Source organism: Alexandromys fortis, unplaced genomic scaffold (assembly GCF_014885135.2).
Source record: "Alexandromys fortis isolate MF-2015 unplaced genomic scaffold, M_Fortis_MF-2015_v1.1 scaffold_21, whole genome shotgun sequence".
NCBI lineage: Eukaryota > Metazoa > Chordata > Mammalia > Rodentia > Cricetidae > Alexandromys > Alexandromys fortis.
In genome coordinates, this window is record NW_026067905.1 from 16,214,530 (window position 1) to 16,233,214 (window position 18,685).

At 43.5% G+C, this 18,685-nt stretch overlaps 1 protein-coding gene across 1 annotated transcript in view; it reads left to right on the top strand.

The window, feature by feature from the left end:
• Rgl1 (ral guanine nucleotide dissociation stimulator like 1) overlaps nucleotides 1-18,685 on the top strand; it is a 250,528-nt gene that overhangs the window by 100,615 nt on the left and 131,228 nt on the right. The window contains exon 2 of the mRNA XM_050135351.1: nucleotides 6,868-7,031. Within this exon, the coding sequence (XP_049991308.1) occupies nucleotides 6,900-7,031 (132 nt within the window). The 5' untranslated portion in view covers nucleotides 6,868-6,899. The remainder of the gene's footprint in view (nucleotides 1-6,867; nucleotides 7,032-18,685) is intronic.

Consider the following 18,685-nt stretch of genomic DNA (forward strand, 5'->3'; position numbering starts at 1 on the left):
AATTCATGTTAGTTTTGCTCCCACTTATGGAGGAGATGAGTACATTGTTCTGTAAGTTGGAGGTGTAAGTCCCTGAAACCACACAAGTGGCTAGACCCCTCCCCCAAGAACCTCTAACTGCCAGGTTCCATCAGTAGAATACTCTAACTGCTGGACCCTGCCCTCACCCTTCTGAATAAAAAGCCCAGTCTCTGAACATGAAATCCCGCTGATCTCCACCGTAGAAAGGTCCACCATGAAAAGTCCCACCCCTCTTCCTAAGAAGCTCTAATAGCCCTGTATCCTATTCAGTTCTCTGCTGTTTCTTGCCTGAGCAGAGGCAGCCACCCTCCTGGTTTCTCCTCTCCCAAAAAATCTCTTGTGTGAGGTTTGTTGTGCGGTGTGACTTTGTGGTATTCTTTGGCTCCTGGCTGCCAGGATACTTTTGCATCCAAGCTGTAGGAGGTCTCTGTAGTTTCTTTATGTCATATTTAAGACATATTTAAGCTGAGGCTAAGAAAGGTGCAATGGTCTGCCATTGAATTACAAAGAAGACGAGCTACTGAGTCATTATCTAGGCTCAGGTCTTCTGCTGCTCTTGGTACTCAGTCTGAACCTGTGAGTCAGGCTGAGATGCAGAGGCTCTTCCTGATGGATGGGGGAGCTGGAGCTAGTAGAAGATAAACAAGCCGGCTTATCTGGACAGGACCTCAGCTCGTCAGGAAGAAGGATGAGGAGGAAAGGGCAAGAGGGTGGAAAAGACACAAGACAAATAATCTTGGGAAGAGAGTGGAGAAGGGCGGATGCCAGACGTTTTCAAGGTGAATCTGTAGTTGAATTTGAAAATTAAAAGATTTCTTCATGTAGAAGCAAAGAACTTAAGAATATATGAGACACAAAGAGAAACTCGTATACTCTTAATACATGTAATGGGCTCTGTAGGGCAGAAGAGAAGTCTGACTCTGATAGAGGAAGACAAGACCCACCGGAGTATCCCGGGAAGGCTCTCCATAGGGAACACTCTTTTCCCTTCCAGAAACATTTAAAGAAAAGAGGGAGGAGAAGAAAAGGAGATAATTGATGAAGGATGTCTCATGCCCTGTTAGTTACCCTAGAAAGAAAGTAAAATTCAATAACTGTGGACTGATTTATCAAAGCTTATCATGGAGTTAATAAAACAGATAGAGATTTATGAGTGCAGTCAGGCCCTAGAACTTACCTTAAAGCCATATTTCAAGATGGTTATCTTTCTATGGTCATCACAGATAATTTACTAATAATGGCAATTTTTTGTCTTTAGGTTGCTACTCGATATTTATGTCTCTAACATTAACCTCTACTCATTGACTTTTGTGCTTAATGGTCATGTAGGTATGAAGCCTTTAGTTCAGACCGTTATTATATCATGGAAAATGTGATGATCTCTAGTTAATAAGCATTTTTGAAGGGAAAGAAACACTAGATTATTAAGATTTTATATACAGATGGTATATTTATAAGCATAGTGGTAGGAGTAATTTTAAAAGAATATACAAGGGCCAGAGAGAAGGCTTAGAGGGGGAAGGACCTGCCAAGTGAGTCTGAGGGTAGAGTTTGGTCTCCAGCACCCATGGACATGCTGGGTGGGCATGGTGGGGACAGGAAGCCTGAGCTACCTGGCTAGCTGGACTAGCAGAATTGGTGAGCTTCGGGTAGAGGTAAGAGATTACCTACTGTGGCTGTGGTGAGGTAAGAGACCACCTCAGTGGTTCTTAACCTGTGGGTCATGACCCCTTTTGTGGGGAGGGGTTGTGTATAGATATTCTGCATATCAGATATTTACATTATGATTTATAACACTATCAAAATTACAGTTATGAGGTAGCAATGAATATTTTTATGGTGGGGGGGGTGACCACAACATGAGGAACTGTATTAAAGGATCGCAGCATCAGAAGGTTGAGAACCATTGCTCTATCTCAGTCTATAACATGGAACACAATAGAGGGAGACACACACCATCATTCTCTGGGCTCTACATGCATGTGTGCATGCATATGGACACAAATACACATGTACACGTGCCTACACGCCACATGCTTGCATACCACAATATAAAAATTATAGACATTAAAAATACAAACTTCGGGTTTAAGAACTATTCCCTTACCAGGAAACGCATCTTTCTCTCTGGCGATAATTCTATTTTAAGGATAATTGTCTCTCCAGTTTTAATCTGCTATTAGTTTTTTCAATTGACACATTTTGATTAGATTGATCCTTGGATCTGACTTAACTCTGGAAACCCCTAATTAAAAGACCAAAATTGTTTAGCTATGGTGAAGACATCAGAATTGCAGGTCTTGAAGTTAAGGTGACCTTGGAAACCCTTATGTGACTTCTGATGGGAAAATCCTTTGTGTCATCTGGGAGCACCCTTCTTCCACTTGCTCTTGGCTTTCCTGTTTTTAATTTTACTTCTCTGCTTCCCGCAGTAGAGACAGCAGGAAATTTTTCTCAAGAAATTTTATTTTTTTAATGTCTAACAGGCAAAATTTGCTTCTGTGTTCTCTGATTATATACTTGCTTTTTAAAAAAGCATTCTACTCCCCTCCCCCAGCCTGGGTCTAGCTTGTGAATTCTCTGACCATCCAGGAGTTTGGTAAAATGGTTGTTTGGGGGTGTTGGGGATTTTAGGGTAACAGATTTTTGTAAGGTTTATGATATTTTGCACTCATTCATAACTAGAAGAGGAGATTGCCATTGAATTTTACATTGATTCCAACATGTATGTGGTGCTCTTGGTGGTTCTTGTCAGTGATATCTGTATGGAGGCTGATTTGTAACCTTTGATCCTCTGTTTTAAGAAAGAGGATAGCACATTACTCTAAGATATAGCACACAGGAGAAAGGCCACAATGTCTCTTGTTCTCAGTTTACAAAAACTGGCTGCCACGTAAACTAGCTGGCCTTTAGGAGAACAAGTAGGAGAATTCTAACTCATTAATTGCTGAAAGAAAATGTAAGTTTGAAAAAATAAAACGTATAAAATACTTTATCGTCAAAGAGGAACAGGCAAGTCAGTGGCTGTATAATTTGGGTGTGGGGTAGCCAAGCATTCAGCCAAATATATGGGATTCTTTTGAGCAAGGGGTCCCATGTGACTAAGTAGAGACTGTCAGTCACACATCTGGAAAGCCTACCCCAGTCAGAGAAGAGAAAAAGGAATAATCAATCTATTGCTGGTGAAATTTCCCTCTTCATCTAGCCTGTTCTTACCTATGTCCCACTAGGGTGTGAGCCTCTCTCTAGGGGGTGCTGTTGTGTCAGAGAGAAACTGACATCAGCCTGGTACACATGCAGGGGTAGGGGTAGCAGGGGGTACTCCAGCAGGGATGAGAGAGGATGGAGAGGGGCTTTCAGAAGTGATGTGAGAGTAGGAGAGGGGATGGAGACAATGCCTTCTTAAACGACCTGGAGGTGGGTGGCGTGCGGGGATGAACTTGGGAACCTTTGACTTCCTAGTAAAAATAGTGACAACCACCTTATGAGGTTACTGTGTGGATGAGAGCTCAAAGGATAGTATGGAGCCCAGTGGCTCGTTCCTAGTGTAGATAATGAGGGTGGGTGGGAAAGACCTCCACTGTCAGGGGTGGGATGGTGGGTGGAGAATCTCCAAGACTTGCAGAATCAATCCTGTAAGAGCTGACTGCCTCTCTGTGACCCTCCTTGGCTGCAGGGTGCTTTAAGGGACTGTTGCCAACACAGAAATGCATGTTTCCCAAGACAGGGTAAGGAGTAGCCTGTGGGAAGCCAGTTCACAGGAGAGTTCAGTCTCAGCCCTGAAAATGGGCCAACTGTCACCCACACGGCCAAGATGGGAGAGCAGCTGTGGCAGACAGCAGAGTCCGCGCTGTGGGGTCACTGGCTTGCACTGTGCTTACAGCTGGACGGTGTTTGTTCTGAGATTTTGTAATTTGTCTCGTTTATCCAGTTACATTTCCATGACATGTGGAGAGTGCAGCCAAAGCCATCTTGTGTAGCTTCCTCACGTTGTTTTGATTTATTATTTGTTGTTTACAGTATTATCTCCAGTAACAACAATGGAATTTTCTTCCCCACTAATCTGGTCTATTTCCATTTTGCCTGTTTATTTTTAATTTCCTTTTTCTTGGCTTGAAACCTCCCCATGACTCTGCCTTGTTTATTTCCTTGCATGTGTCAGCATCATTTATCAGCATGTCCTCTCGGAGGAACTTTGTCCATTCTTAATTGTGTAGGTTGCGTTTCCTGATCCCTATTGCGAGCTCGTTGTGTGCTCCATGTTTCTAAATACTTACGATGGCCTGGGTTATCATCTACTCATGGTGGCTCTCTCCACACCAACAGCCTTGCTGTCTATGGCTTCCAGATGGAGCATGCGAGGCTCTAGGGCAGAGAAAGAACTCCTCTGCAGAGAGACTGTCTCTGTTTTTCTGTTGTCATTCCGACCCTTTCTCTGTCCTACTTTTCCATCTATTCTTACTTGGGATCAGGTTAATGAGCATAAGGCCTGCCTTTTGCAGACATGCTCAACTCCCCGAAGCTAGGGCTATAAAAACCATGCTGTTAATTAATGATCAATTCCATCTTGCAATATAGACACTTGGAATACATGCTAAATATATACTGTTTCCTTATTATGAAGAACTTAACTCACCAAGCCAATGAGGTTTAAGGAGGAGATAACTTGACTTTATTGCTTATTATGTGATTAGCAAAATACTGCCTCTTTTTGATTTCTGGATTGTCATGAGTTACTAAATTACTGGGTTGAAATTCATTTAACATTTATATCTACTTGCTTTGGATAGGAAACATCTATAGTCTCAAGATTCTTAAAGGACTTGAAGAGGGAAATGAAGTTGAAAGCAAGTAGATATGTTAAAGTCGTATGTGTACCCTCAGTGCATAGACAGGGTCCCCATTAAATCTCTTTGGGTGTGGACTAGAGCCAACAGATCACAAATAAAAGCTAGAATGACTAGATGTCTTTGGGATCCATATGTGTTTCTTCTTGTTCCTCTTCCTCTCTTCCTTTTCCTATTTATCATTATCTTTTTTCTTCTTGTTCTCCTTGTTCTTGTTCTTCTTGTTCTTGTTCTTCTTGTTCTTTTTTTTCCTTTTTTTTAAAATATTTATTTATTATGTATACAATATTCTGTCTGTGCATATGCCTGCAGGCCAGAAGAGGGCACCAAACCCCATTACAGATGGTTGTGAGCCACCATGTGGTTGCTGGGAATTGAACTCAGGACCTTTGGAAGAGCAGGCAATGCTCTTAACCTCTGAGCCATCTCTCCAGCCCTTGTTCTTGTTCTTCTTCCTCTTCTTTTTTTTTGGGGGGGGGGGCAAGTTTCTGTGTGTAACAGCTCTGGCTGTCCGGGACCTTCTTCTGTAGACCAGGATGACCTTCCCCCCCCCCCCCCCGCCTCCATTCTCACCTCCGAGTGAGTGTTGGGATTAAAGGCATGCACCACCACTGCCCATTCTCATTTGTGTTTTCAAATGGCTGAAATAGTATGGCCTAGGTGGTGAGTCAGTGGTCAGTGGCGCATGTGCAGAGTGAGAAAAGGGAGGCGAAAGGAGCCAGGTGCAAAGGGCCTTTGCTGCTGTGTGGAGGAGCTTTTGTCTAATTCTCCAGGAAAAATTTTAAGAAGCAGAATATCATGGACAGATAAGATTTTTGTGAAAGTCACCCTAGGAAGGGTATATCTGTGGGCCTTGAATGAAAGCAATAAGGTTCCTTAGGACAGTGTGGCAACGAAGCAGGGCAATGAGATTCTGACGAGAGCCGAAGGAGACCTAGAATCAGGGTCCATTGAAAGATCTTGTTTGACCCCAGCATTGAACCCAGAGCCTATGAAGAGAACGCAGCTGATAAACACAAATGAGAATCTCCTGCTTCCTTTTGCTTCCACTGGAGGAGAATCTCCTGCCTCCTTCTCCTTCCATTGGAGGTGTTTCTGTTTTGCTTTTTATTTATTGGTGTTGGGCCTTTAATCCAGGGCCTAGTGTATGCTAGGTGTGTGCTCAGCCACCCCCAGCCCTCCATCACAGTTTGGAAACATCATTCTGGTGGCATTTCACACATTATATTGTACTGTACACACTATTAAAGCTTGTTTGCAACCTTACTGCCCTGGAGCATAAGGCCTTAGAGATTTGAGAACAAATCTCCTGGATTTTGTGTGTGCCTGACACACAGCTTCGCATGCACAGCAGCCCAGGGTGTTAGAGGAGTTCAACTCCCAATGCTTTAGCCAATGTTTCTCCCAAGCTGTCAGGGAAATACAGAATATGAAAAGACCTCTATGACTTGCCTTTTCTCCCACCCATTTTCACCTTTCCTCTCCAGGGTCCAGAACAAAATGGCAAGAGATATATTAAGCAGATTTTTAAAAAACAATCTTATGAAATTTGTATCACAGGAGATACAGAGATGGCTCCTCTGTTTCGAGCCTACACTGTTCTTGCAGAGGACCCAAGTTTAGTTCTCAGCACTGACATCTGGCATCTCACAACTACCTGTAGCTCCAGCTCCAGGATGTCTCATGCCCTCTACTGGCCTTCAAGGGCACTTGTATCCATGTGCACCGATCCCTCCATGTAATTAAAAGTAAAATCTTTTAATAGTAAAGGTTGTATCACTGTCCATTATCAAGATGTGTCTCTATTCTTCTAGAAGCCTGCATTAAAATACTAGTAATAAATATTTAAATATAAAAAGTGGCCATAAGAATTCTGTCTGTTGTAATATTGTCTTCAGTGGTTTCACTATCCAAAAATCAAGCACAGTAATTTGCTTTGATTATCTTTTCAAATGTTATTTTTGATTTTAACCTAGTTTGTGTTTTATTCTTCCACCAGATCCGTAATGCCTCCGGCTTGCCTCTTTCAAGATGGACGGGAAATCTGAGGGAGAGCCTACTCAAGTGGTGTCTAAAGTCAAACTTTCCACAAAAGTAGAGAACACAGGACACTGGCTGGTGGAGGATCATGCTCGAATATGGGAAGTTTTAAAGACAGAGGAGGTAAGGCAAGACCAATGTCAGAGCTGGTGCAATGACAGATTTACTCATCGCTGACTCTGGAAAATTCCTGGTGCAGCTGACACTCCAGGCCAGCTTGAAAGTCTGTTCAGGGGCCACAAACACAGCTAAGACTGGAGACCAGTAAGCCAGAGATATGTCAGGGGCCACAGCACAGCTAAGACTGGAGGCCAGTAAGCCAGAGATATATCCACTGGGCTTTATTGATGACACAGTGAATAAGGTAAAGGAGGTAATAGCACTAAGAGCCAAAGCATAAAATTATAACTCACATTGATATGCAGGTAACTTGCCCTGTGAACTCTCGGATACCGCCTGGTACAGATGAAAGCCTTCTTCCTGTCTTCTCTCCCAGGGTTGCTCTTTTGGGATTTTCTTCTTTCTCAAGCCTTTTATTGAAGACTCAACAAAAGCTAGTATCATGTGTTTGTGTTTGTGTATGTATGTGTATGTATTTGTATGTGTATGTGCTTTGTGCTCTTGTGTTTATGTATGTGTGTATTTGTGTGTTTGTGTTGTGTGTAGAAGGTAGAAAGTGGGAGATTCGTGGAAATGATATATTTGGCTTTTGTTTCTGTTGTGTGTTTGGGATATGCTCATAAGTAATGATGAGGTGCTGAAGAAGTACCTCCCTGAGGCACAGCTGAACGAGAGGCTGTGACAGGAAGATTGGAAACGAGGATGGAGTTGATACCAAGCTTGGGAAAACCTCCCTTCACTGGCCTTGGCATTTACCCATCCTGACTCCTCTGAACTGAAGTGAAAGCTGGGATATCACAGAAGGAGAGAGCATCTCAGGGAGAAGGCCAGCCTAGAACCTCAGAACAGCTAATGTGGTATGGAAATGTGATAGGGAAAACACTGAATGCTTGGTAAATGGTCCTGGGAAGACAAGAGTGTCTTCAGACGGCTCACCTGGGAGCTTCCAGGGCCTGGGCCTCAGCTGCAAGGTTCAGAAATATTATTTCTCATATGTCTAACAGCAGGGTGCTCATAATAAACACAATATAATAATGCAAATGATGATGGAAGGAGAAGACCTCGGAAGGATATGCTGAGCTGAGACTACACATGCCCATATGTAAGACTTTCCATTTTAATACCTGTTGAGTAAATTTGGGGGTTATTTATTTTAAAACTTGTCAATTTTTTTCTAAAGTGGTGATACCAATAGAATGCAAAAATTTCCACTATTATACATGCCTGTCAACTTTTAGAATTAATAGATTTTATAATTTTTCAAATCTAGTTGATATAAAATAAAATTTTCTTCATTGCTTGTCAATTTTTTTTGGCATCTCAGTCTTATCTGAGACTGCTTTAAAAATTAAAACATTTTTATTAATTCTATGTTTATTTTGTGTGTGAATGTCACTTGACAGCTTGAACCTGCTTTTATTTTTTATTTTTCCATTAGTATTTACTTTTCTGAGAATTACAAGATAGCAAGACTCTCTTTCTCCTACACACACAAACACACATACACACACACACGAATTGATGTCTTTCATTGTGAGTGTTACACAATTCATACTTTCTGTTTCATTCTTTGTTCATGCTCTCCAACCTCGTTCAGAATTACTGTATTTTATTTCTCATTGTGGTCCATTCTGAGGAATCTCATGTCTGTATCCTAATCACTAACCTGTGTTTTACTTCTGAAAGTTCCTTCTTGAGTTTTGGTTTACAAAGTGTCGTTATCTGTTTGCCTCTTACTTCCTAAGCATATTTTTCTCTTTGAAGTCCCATGGGTTAAGATCCAGGAAGGAGCTGAGATTTTGCTCTAGTTGCCACAGTTTCCCCGATACTGGAGGACAGTGAACGACTTTCTTGCACAGTAAAAGCTGTAGCCAGAGTGTGCTCATGTTTGCTTTGGCTCCTTTGTCCGGTCCCTCCAAGAGGGACAGAGGTGGCCTAAGTTGATACCTGCACAGGATGTGAACACTGATCTGGAGTCTTGCTTTCTGTTAGCAGGCAGTAAGCAAGCTTGCCCTTCAATTTAGTGACAGGCATTAGTGCATCCCTCAAATTTCCTTAAGACTAGTCTGTGTAAAGATCATCTGGGACTTTGATTTTTTTGTTGTTGTTGTTGTTTTGTTTTTGTTTTTCGAGACAGGGTTTCTCTGTAGCTTTGGAGCCTGTCCTGGAATTTTTTACACATACAGTAATACTGATAGGAGGCAAGGGAGACTCCATAATGTCTTTCTCTAACAGTATTAAGTGTAATGATTTTAAAGTTCCAATTCTAATTCGAAAACTGTGCGTTTATCATTCTATTCTCTGCTCTGTCTGTTTGCCCTCACATAAGGTGTGGTTTTTGGCTGAAGTTATTTTTCTTGGGAATGAAAGAAATTTCCTCCAGGGAGGATTTCCATTTGTTTTTGATAGCATTACCAATGGAAAGCCATTTTGTTTATTTTATTGAAAATAGATTTTTTTTCAAATAATATATTCTGATTACAGTTTGCCCTCTGTCTGTTCCTCCTAGTTGTTTCCTCTCCTCCCATCCAGATTCACACCCTTCTGTCTCTTGTTAGAAAACAGGCATCTAAGGAATAATAATTACCATAATTAAGATAAAACAAATTGGAATGTCCAAGAACAACCAACTAGAAAAAGCACAAGAAACACATACAGACACAGAGAACACTGTTCATGTGCACACAGTTTCCATAAAAACACAAAACTAGAAACTATAGTAGATAAGCAAAGGACCTGTAAGATTCAAAAACTATAAAGCCCCGACTTAACATTATGAGACAAAGAACCTCCAAAGGTGCTGTTTTGTTTGCTCTGTGTTGGCCATCTAGTGCCGGGCCCCTACCCTGATGCGTGGTTTGTTTCCTTGGAGTGGCTATCAGTTGTAGATAGCTTCTGTGCTAGGGGTAAGGGTGTGTGTTTACTTTCAGCTCTGGGACCCCATTGGTGCAGAACCATGAAGGCCCTGTGCACATACTACCTCAGTCTTTGTGAGAACATGTGCATTGGTCCTGCCGTGTCTAGAAGGCCTGGTTGCCCCAGTGGTCTCCATCCCTCTGGCTCTTACACTCTTTCTGACTTTTCTTCTGCAGTTTCCTAAGCCCCGAGGGAAGGGATTTGATAGATACATGATGTGGGATGTGCTGAGATATCTTCTTTTGATCTAAGTATTCCAACATCTCTCACTGCATAATGTATGGCTGTGGTCTCTGTATCAGCTCCCATCTGCTGCAAGAGGAAGCTTCTCTGATGATGGCTGAGCAAGACACTGATCTATGAATACAGCAGAATGTCACAATGGGAGTCATTTTATTGCTATCTTCCTTTAGCAGAACAGTAGTATTTGGCTTTTCTCTTGGTCCCTGGGCTATTTAGTCTCAGGTTCTTGGTCACCCAAGCAGTATTGCATATGGGTTCCATCTCAAGAGTGGGGATTAACTCAAATCAGATATTGTTGGTTACTCCCACAAGCTTTGTGCCACTATTACACCAGTGTATTTTGCAGGGAGATCACCATTGTAGATCAAAGGGTTTGTAACTGGGTTGGTGTTTACCCTTCTTTGATTTCATGCAGAATACTTTCCAGAACCATGAACACTAGTCCATAGAGGTGAAGGCTCTAGGTAGGCACTAGCTTGACCTCTCTATCATATTCAATGAATTGTATAAGTATTGTCTTCAGCAATTGGGTCCTGTTGTCAGTTTGTGGAGATCCACTTGGGCAATAGCCTGGGTTCTTTGGGGGTTCCCATGGGACCTCTTAGGCCAGGAACTTGATTAGATGTAGCCTGGCACTGGAAGCTTCACTTGGTGACAAGAGATGTCCAGTTGGGGCTCTGTCTTCCCCATTATTTGTTGATTTCATTTAGATTAAAAACTGCATATATTTTAGGATATTAGGTTTAAGGCCCCTCAAATCCCCCTTGGTTTTAGCTTTTCCTCCCAGTAGTCCCTATCCCTCTTCCCTCTTCTCTCCACATCCCTGTCTGATCCTTAATTCACTTACGTCATATCCTATACGAGTTTGTATTTAATTGCGGAGAGTGAAGCCCCACGTGGATGTGTGGGTGTGAAGGATGATGTCTGTTGGGGCAGTACTCTGAGTGAAGGTACAGTACCATGACAAGTACCAGTGAAGCTTGGTTGACAGTTAAACCGACGTCACAGAGAAAAGCAAAGTGTTGCCTGACTTGGCCAATGCCCTCTACTGGATAGACGCTGACCTCAGTGCCCATCTTTGTGGGTTCTGCTTCTAGCTAAGCTTTGGCTTTGGAGAGATCTGAATTTCTTGACAGTTTATCAATGTATTGAAAATGATATTTTATTTTATTTTTTTCTGAGGCAGGTCTCTTTACATAGCCTTGACTGTCCTGTAACTCAATATGTAGACCAGGCTGATCTTAAACTCACAGAGATCCCCCTGTCTTTGCCTCCTGAGTGCTGGGAATAAAGGTGTGTGCCACCACACCAAGCTTAAGATATTTTGTTTTATTTTATCAAACTTTTTTAGTGTGTGTATTAAACTGACTTGTTATTTTTCCATCTTAATTCAATAAATTGAAAATTGAATGTCAGTGTATTAGATATTGTAATGAACGTGTCCACCAGTATTCCGAAAGCAGACACTGTGTGGCTGTGGGTGTCAGGGAAAGCAAGCATCATAGCTAGTGGGACCCGAGTGCATTTTGAAGAGAAAAGTGGAAATTAGCCCAACATAAAGACTTCTGTCAGGGAATGAGATCGATTCTCCATAGGAGGAGTGTTAGGATAGCCTAGAATCCTGAGCACCTATAACAGAAGAGGAAACAGAGTAACTGTGTATGAGAAGTCTGTGCTCCTCCCTCAGAAGTTTGAAAGTGTCCTGTGGTCCCTGGGGAGTCAGTGAAGGGCTTTGGGCATGGTGGTAACTTGGTCAGGTTTATTTTCCAGCAGGTCTCTGTTAGACCTGTGTGGAGTGGCCCAGAATGCTTCCAGACCACACTTGCTTACACTACCTGCTCTCTTTTCTGTCCCCACTGTGCGAGTCAAAGTTACACTAGGGATTATTTGGGGCAGTTCTTTTTCTGCAAGATGGTAATTTTCTTTTACCAGCAAGACTGTCTATCCTTGAGACCGTGTCCTTCCATCTTAATTTTACTTCGCTTATAAACCTCAAAGCACTGGCATCCTTCTAGACACAGATTGAAATAAATACTCAGCTGACTAGTGAATTTTTTCATGATTTAATGGTCATATGTTGTTTCTCTAAATGGTAATGTAAACCAAAATGTTGTCATTTTTGTGTTTGTGGGAGAGTCATTTGATATATTTTTGAGGTAGCATTACGTTCTAGTGATTTGGTTTCTTATTATATTAGATTTTTGTGGTATTGCTGCTTGACTCTTTAGTGGATTTGTATAAACACTAGACTTATCTGTGTTCAGTTTTTGCATGTGTGAGGAGGCCAGCAAAACAGGCACTATTCTCTGTGGCTAGGGGCAGAGACAGTCTGTGAAAGTGAAGAGTATACTGGCTGCCTGAATGGAAACAGGACATGACCTTTCTCTCTTTATCCAGCTCAGGGACCAGGCCCTGCGTTGACACATCACGTTCTTGGAGGAGGGAATAGTAATGTGTTCATCATGCGTGCTTCGGAGATTAAATCATACTCATCCTAGGGACAGGAAGAAGGGGATCTTTTAAAAACTGGATGACAGTTTGGAAAAGCAGTGGGAGTGTGCTGTTAAATTCTGAGGAGCCAGCTCTTTGTTGAACTTAAAGGCTGGGGTTTGATGGCAGAACCCGACTCTTCTATATAATTCTTAGGAATTCCTTTTTCTGTCTGCCAAAATTTCCATATGAGGCCAAGAGGCAAAAATTTACTTGCTAGGAAGTTATTAATGCATCAAGTGCTTTGAAGCATGAGTTCTGAGATGAGCAAAGTCGACAGCATCAGGAGTGAGAAATGAGTGTCGCGATTGAATGCACATCCACTGGAGTCTGTAAAGGAGAGAAAGTATAGTTGACTGGACCCCGCCTTTATATTAGGAACTGTGACTGGCAAATTGACTCTGATTTTTTGGTGGCTTTTGTTGTTGTTGTTGTGTTTTGAAAGAACGTGAAGGTGGACGAGTAGCAGAGTGGGAAGAATCGGGGAGAGGGGAAAGAATATAATCACAATATATTGTATGAATATTTATGAATGAATGTGACTATCAAGGATAAATAAAAACTGTGTTTGGGGCTTTCATATTTAAACATCACAGCCCCAGGAAATCTTCATTTTATTCATAAGAAATTTGAAGATTAGAGATTAAAGCACATGCCCTAAGATAGGTAGCTGAGAAGGGGCAGAATAAGGTTGAAGTTCAGTTAGTCTCTCTCCAGTTCTGCTCTTTGATCTCTTTGTGGAGCTGCTATAAGCTTCAGAACCTGCCTGATTCTACACTTACTTTCCTGTTCTGACCTCAGCCAGTTCTGACTCGGACAGCAACCTCAGCTCCTAACAAACCACAGAGTAGTCAGAGAGCACGGCTCTGCAGCTCCTGTAAGCAGACACTGATGGGCCATTGGAGCCGCTCCAAACATCACTGGCCGTCTGACTTTCCATGTTAGACAGCTCGGACGACCCAGGCTGTAAATAACAGGCAGTTCGTTCGTACAGTTCTGGAGGTGGGAAGTTCTCGACCAGTGTGTCAACTTGGTTGGATTTCCATAAGGGGCCTCTTCCAGGTAACAGACAACTGACATTTTGCTGTGTCCCTATGGGGCCTGGGAAGCTGGAGAACCTCTGGGGTCTCCTTTACAAGACCATCCACCCTGCTCGTGAGGGCTTCACCCTCACAGCCTGAGGACCTCCAAAGTCCTGCTTCCTATGCTCACCGGGAGTTAGGATCTCAGTGTTCAGACTCCGGGGACACATCCATTATTATCGACCTCCTGGCTTTGTAGACGGCAGCCCGAAGCACTCAGCTCTTTGTAGTCCTTCTGTGTAACTGAGCTCTGCTCCACACTGGAGCATCTATGTTCACCAGTTCCCTTCAGTGCATGGTCCTTCCTTGGACATTAAAGCCACCCAGAAGCATATCAATTGTCCTTGTTTTGTGCTCTTTTGTTAGGAGGTCACTGTGGTCATAAGCAGGGTGTGAAATGGTCATAAGAGGGACATGAAAGACCTTGGGGGAAGAAACCAGCTTGTCCTTCTCACAGGAGGTAAAGCAGGCCACTGAAGGCCATAGGGAGGGACAGTGGTGTTTAGGGGACAAGTGGAGAGAAGATTTAGAACCTTGCGTAGGGGAATTAGAGCTGTCCAATAAGGCAGAACAGGTGAACTGCTAATACGGGGCATAGCATCTCTTTACTAGACAGAAGTGGTTCTGGAGTGGTTAACCTGTGAAAGACTTGCTGTGGGCCCTTTACCTTTAGTGATTGACTAGCTTCCCTGAGAGAGGTCTCATGGTCAGTCTCTCGTGGCCAGGGAGAGTTTAAAGATGTCGACCCATCGTAATATTTAGAATGGAAACATTCACAACACAGTTCTTTTTTTTTAATATTTATTTATTTATTATATATACAATATTCTGTCTGTGTATATGCCTGCAGGCCAGAAGAGGGCACCAGATCTCGTTACAGATGGTTGTGAGCCACCATGTGGGTGCTGGGAATTGAACTCAGGACCTTTGGAAGAGCAGGCAATGCTCTTAACCTCTGAGCCATCTCTCCAGCCCCACAACACAGTTCTTGAAGCGCAGTTATCACTATGGGCGTGCATCTGTAGTCAAGGAAGTTTCTCTAGCTCCAATATGTATCCTTCATGGCTTTTCAGTTTTCTCCATTTTTTTCCCATGATATGTCCCTTCAGTCCAAAGTCAAAGGAGACACTCAGGAAGTCAAACTTTCATTATGGTTGAATTTACATTAATATTACATAGTCTCTTTGCTTCTTCAAGGAGGTCATCCTTGACCCCTCTGGTGAGGTTAGTGACATGGCTATGTTTTTCTGTCATCACTTGAGAGGTATTTGTACATCGCTGCCTTCCAAGGCAGGGCCTCTGCCATATTCATCTGTATCAAATATTACCTGGTGTCTGGTACACAGTAGGCATCCAACACTTGCCGAACAGAGAAAAATGCACGGGCAGATGAAGAACCTCACTCTGCAGCCACACTGGCTATGACCCCAGCAGATCCTTTCATCTGTGTCTTAGTTTCCTCATCTATAGGTTGGGCACAGAGATAGGGTCGAGTTACGGCGTGGGGATTCTTAGAGCCGAGCCGCATATGTGATCTGTGGCAGGTGGAATCGTGCTGTTGACTGCGTCTGTAGGGGAGGAGCGCCACTGTCCTCAGCCGTTTCCTGTTGCTAGTATCACAATGCCATCGACTGGAAAAAGATTTGTTTTGGCTCATGGTTCTGGTCCAAGGTTGCAGGGCTGCATGTGGCAGTGGCTTGCATGATGGTGAGTCCCAACAAGGCTCAGGACAGTACCTGGCAAAGGACAGAGAGTACAAGCTAGTGTTTTTCTTCTTTCTCTTGAGCACAGAGCCTCCGCTCTGATGACGTACCTAACTCTCATCTTCCCTCAAAGGCCCTGCCTCTATTTAACCATATTTAGGTTAAATTTCTACTTCCTCCTTCTTTCCTTCTTCTCCTTCTTTCCTTTCATGAGCATGGTGTGTGTACGTGCTCATGAGCACGTGGATGTGAACGTGTGTGTCTGTATGTGTGTGCATGCGTGTGTATGTTCATGTGTGTGTGCATGTATGTGTATGTTCATGTGTGAGTGTGTGTGTACATACATGTGTATGATAATTGCTCGAACTCAAAATGTCTCCTAGATTCTGGAAGTTCTCATAGTCCAGGATCATCTCTGTTTTAAAATGCCTGTTGCATTGAGCCTGGCTGCACCTTCCCTGTGTCTGGTGAGAGAAGCCTTCCTAAGATTCACAGAGGGTCATCTTTCAGGAAGACAACAGGACCCAGTTGAATGACATTGTCTTGAAGTACACAAGTTATTTTAGGATGGGGACAAACTAGATGTTGCTGTGTCAGAATCCCCGGGCCTTCTTTCTCTCCAGCTTTAGCAGTGTGTTTCTCGAAGCAGTGTTCCTGACTTCAGACAGATGGGTTCTCTCCTCTGTGGCTTATAACCTTAGTTTATCCTAGCTGCTGATTTAGGTTGCTCACGTAACAGGTATTTAAATGGGAAAAGGCAAACCCTTCGAGGACATAGCAAGCCAATATTCTTATACAGAGGGCTTTCTCCTAAAAAAATATCTTAGACTTGGAGTCAGTTTAGCCTGCTCTGCTAGGCTCCCTGGCCTGGATTGAGTCTTGCCTTCACTATGACAGACACGGGCATATCTTTGTATTTTTATGTAAAAAATAAGGGAAATCTCAGTAAATTTAATTTAAATAAAAGGCACGGAGTGGGGGGGCATGACAACCAGTTTATTGAAATAATTCATCCTTATTTTCTTAGAGTGAATGTCTTCACTCTAAGAAAAGGGTTTGAGACAGTTTTTTCAGCACATCAATTCTTTCCTTTCCTTTTCTTTTTTTCGAGACTCGGTTTCCCTGTGCCATTCCTGGCTGTCTGGAACTCCCTCTGTAGACCAGGCTGGCCTAGAACTCAGAGCTCCACCTGTCTCTGCCTTCCGAGTGCTGGGATTAAAGGCGTGCTTCTTAAAGTGTGTCTGAAGTAGCTTCAGGATCTCCTCTTGCTTCATCAGGAAGTCCATTTTGTCAGGACACTCTTGATGTGGAGCTATGAAGAGGCAGGGCATGGGCTGAGGGGCTTACAGAGTGACCTGTGTCCTGTAGACATTTGGAAAGTAGCTAAATTAGCCTGTTGTGTCCTGACTTGTCTGTCCTCAGAAGTGGCAAGTGTGTGGAAGGGGTGACGTTATTTAAATTTGTCTCTGCCTTACAAATATTGGGTCAAAAAACTAGAAAGGCTGTACTTTCCCCACCGCAGTGGGTAGCTGGTGCCAACCCCATTCTGCTCAGGCTCAGGTTCCTTAGTGTCTGCCCTTCCTTAGCCTCCCTTCCTCTACAGTCTGGCATCCCGCGCATTCATGGTTTTCTGGATGAGAATGCCTGCTCTAGCAATCCTTGGAAACTTCCTAAATGAAGAGACTTTGAGAAAGGCCAAGTTTTGGGTGAGTCGGGGTAAGGAAGAATACTTATGAGAAAGGGTTAATGTTCTTCAAAACATTGCCTCCTCGCTGGCAACACTACACCTCTGCATAGCACGCTGGTCTCTCCACTGAATGCTGGCTCCTCACTCGGTCCCTCCTCCCCGACCCGCCACACTACAATTCTCACCCATTTTGGTGCCTGTATCCAGCACTCAGGAAACTGAGACAGGAGGACTCAGACTTACCCAGTCTCAACAAAGGAGAGGTGCCCTTGCCCTCCCTCCTTCCCTCCCTTCCCCCCTCTCTCCCTCCCTCCCTGTATTAGTTATTTGAAACATTTTGAAAGAAGCAACTTTAGGGAACAAGGACTTTTCGGGCTGTAGTTTGAGGAGACACAGTGCATCATGGGAGGAAGGGAGGGAAAGCGTGTTGACAGTGGGAGCCCTTTGTTGACTATGGCAGCCCAAGAGTTAGGCAGCTGGTCAGCATCACCTCTGCAGTCACGAAGCAGGGAGGAGTGGACTGGGGCAGGAAGTGGGGCTTGACTGTAACCCTCCAGGTCCACCCTCCAAGTGACAGACTTTCTCAAGTTAGGCTCCACCTCCTGAAGGTTCTAATTTATGACCTTTCAGAGCAGTTCCACAGCTGGGGAGCATGAGCCTGTGGGGAAAGCTTCACTATAGCACTCTCTCGCCTTTCCTTTTCCTGTCCCCCTCCTTCTCTCCTCCCCTCCGTCCCTTCCCCTGTCCCCTGTTCCTCTCTACTGAGCTGTTTCTTTAATGCATATCTGTTGTCTTAATTGTGGTTTGCCTGTTTGCCGCCCTTGTCTAGTAGATGAGTTCCTAGCGTGAGGCACTGCACTGTTTTGCTCACAGCTGTGTCCTTACAATGTTGAGCTGTTTTGTTGAATGAACAAACAATGAACAAATGAGCAAGGCCGTAGGCAGATCCATAACTCTCTTGGTGTGTCAAAGTGAGGATTTCTGTCTCTAGGATAGGAAGCGTTTTCTCTGACATCATAAAAGAACAGACCCAGGGCTCTGAGCCTTGAGTTTCACTGTGGACTTGTACTGACTGATAAGAGAAACATTACAATTTGACAGGATTTCCAAGAATCAACAACATATGCACATCATAGAGGAAACAGTGAAAGAGACAAACAACCGGTGAAAGGCGTCTTCAGTAAGCAGAGGGCTCCTCCCACCCTTGTTGACCCCCATGGGCGGCTGTGCTTACAAACTTGTGCATTGTTGCCTCAAGCATTCGTTTCCAGCAAGATAAATGCCACACCAGAACAAATCTGAATTGTCTCAGAGTAAAGTTGACCCAGGCAGTTAAACATGGCAGAAAAAGAGACTGGAACATTGTGATGGGGGATCATGCTTTATCAGGGTAGGAGGAGAAGGTTTTAAGGGCTAATTGGGAGTGTGGAAGAGTCGAGGAGGCAAAAAGAGCCAGGAGTCCAAACACACAGGTGCGATACCATTTCCTCAGAGAAGTTCAAACTGACGACACTGCTGTCAGGAACGAAGTGAGGG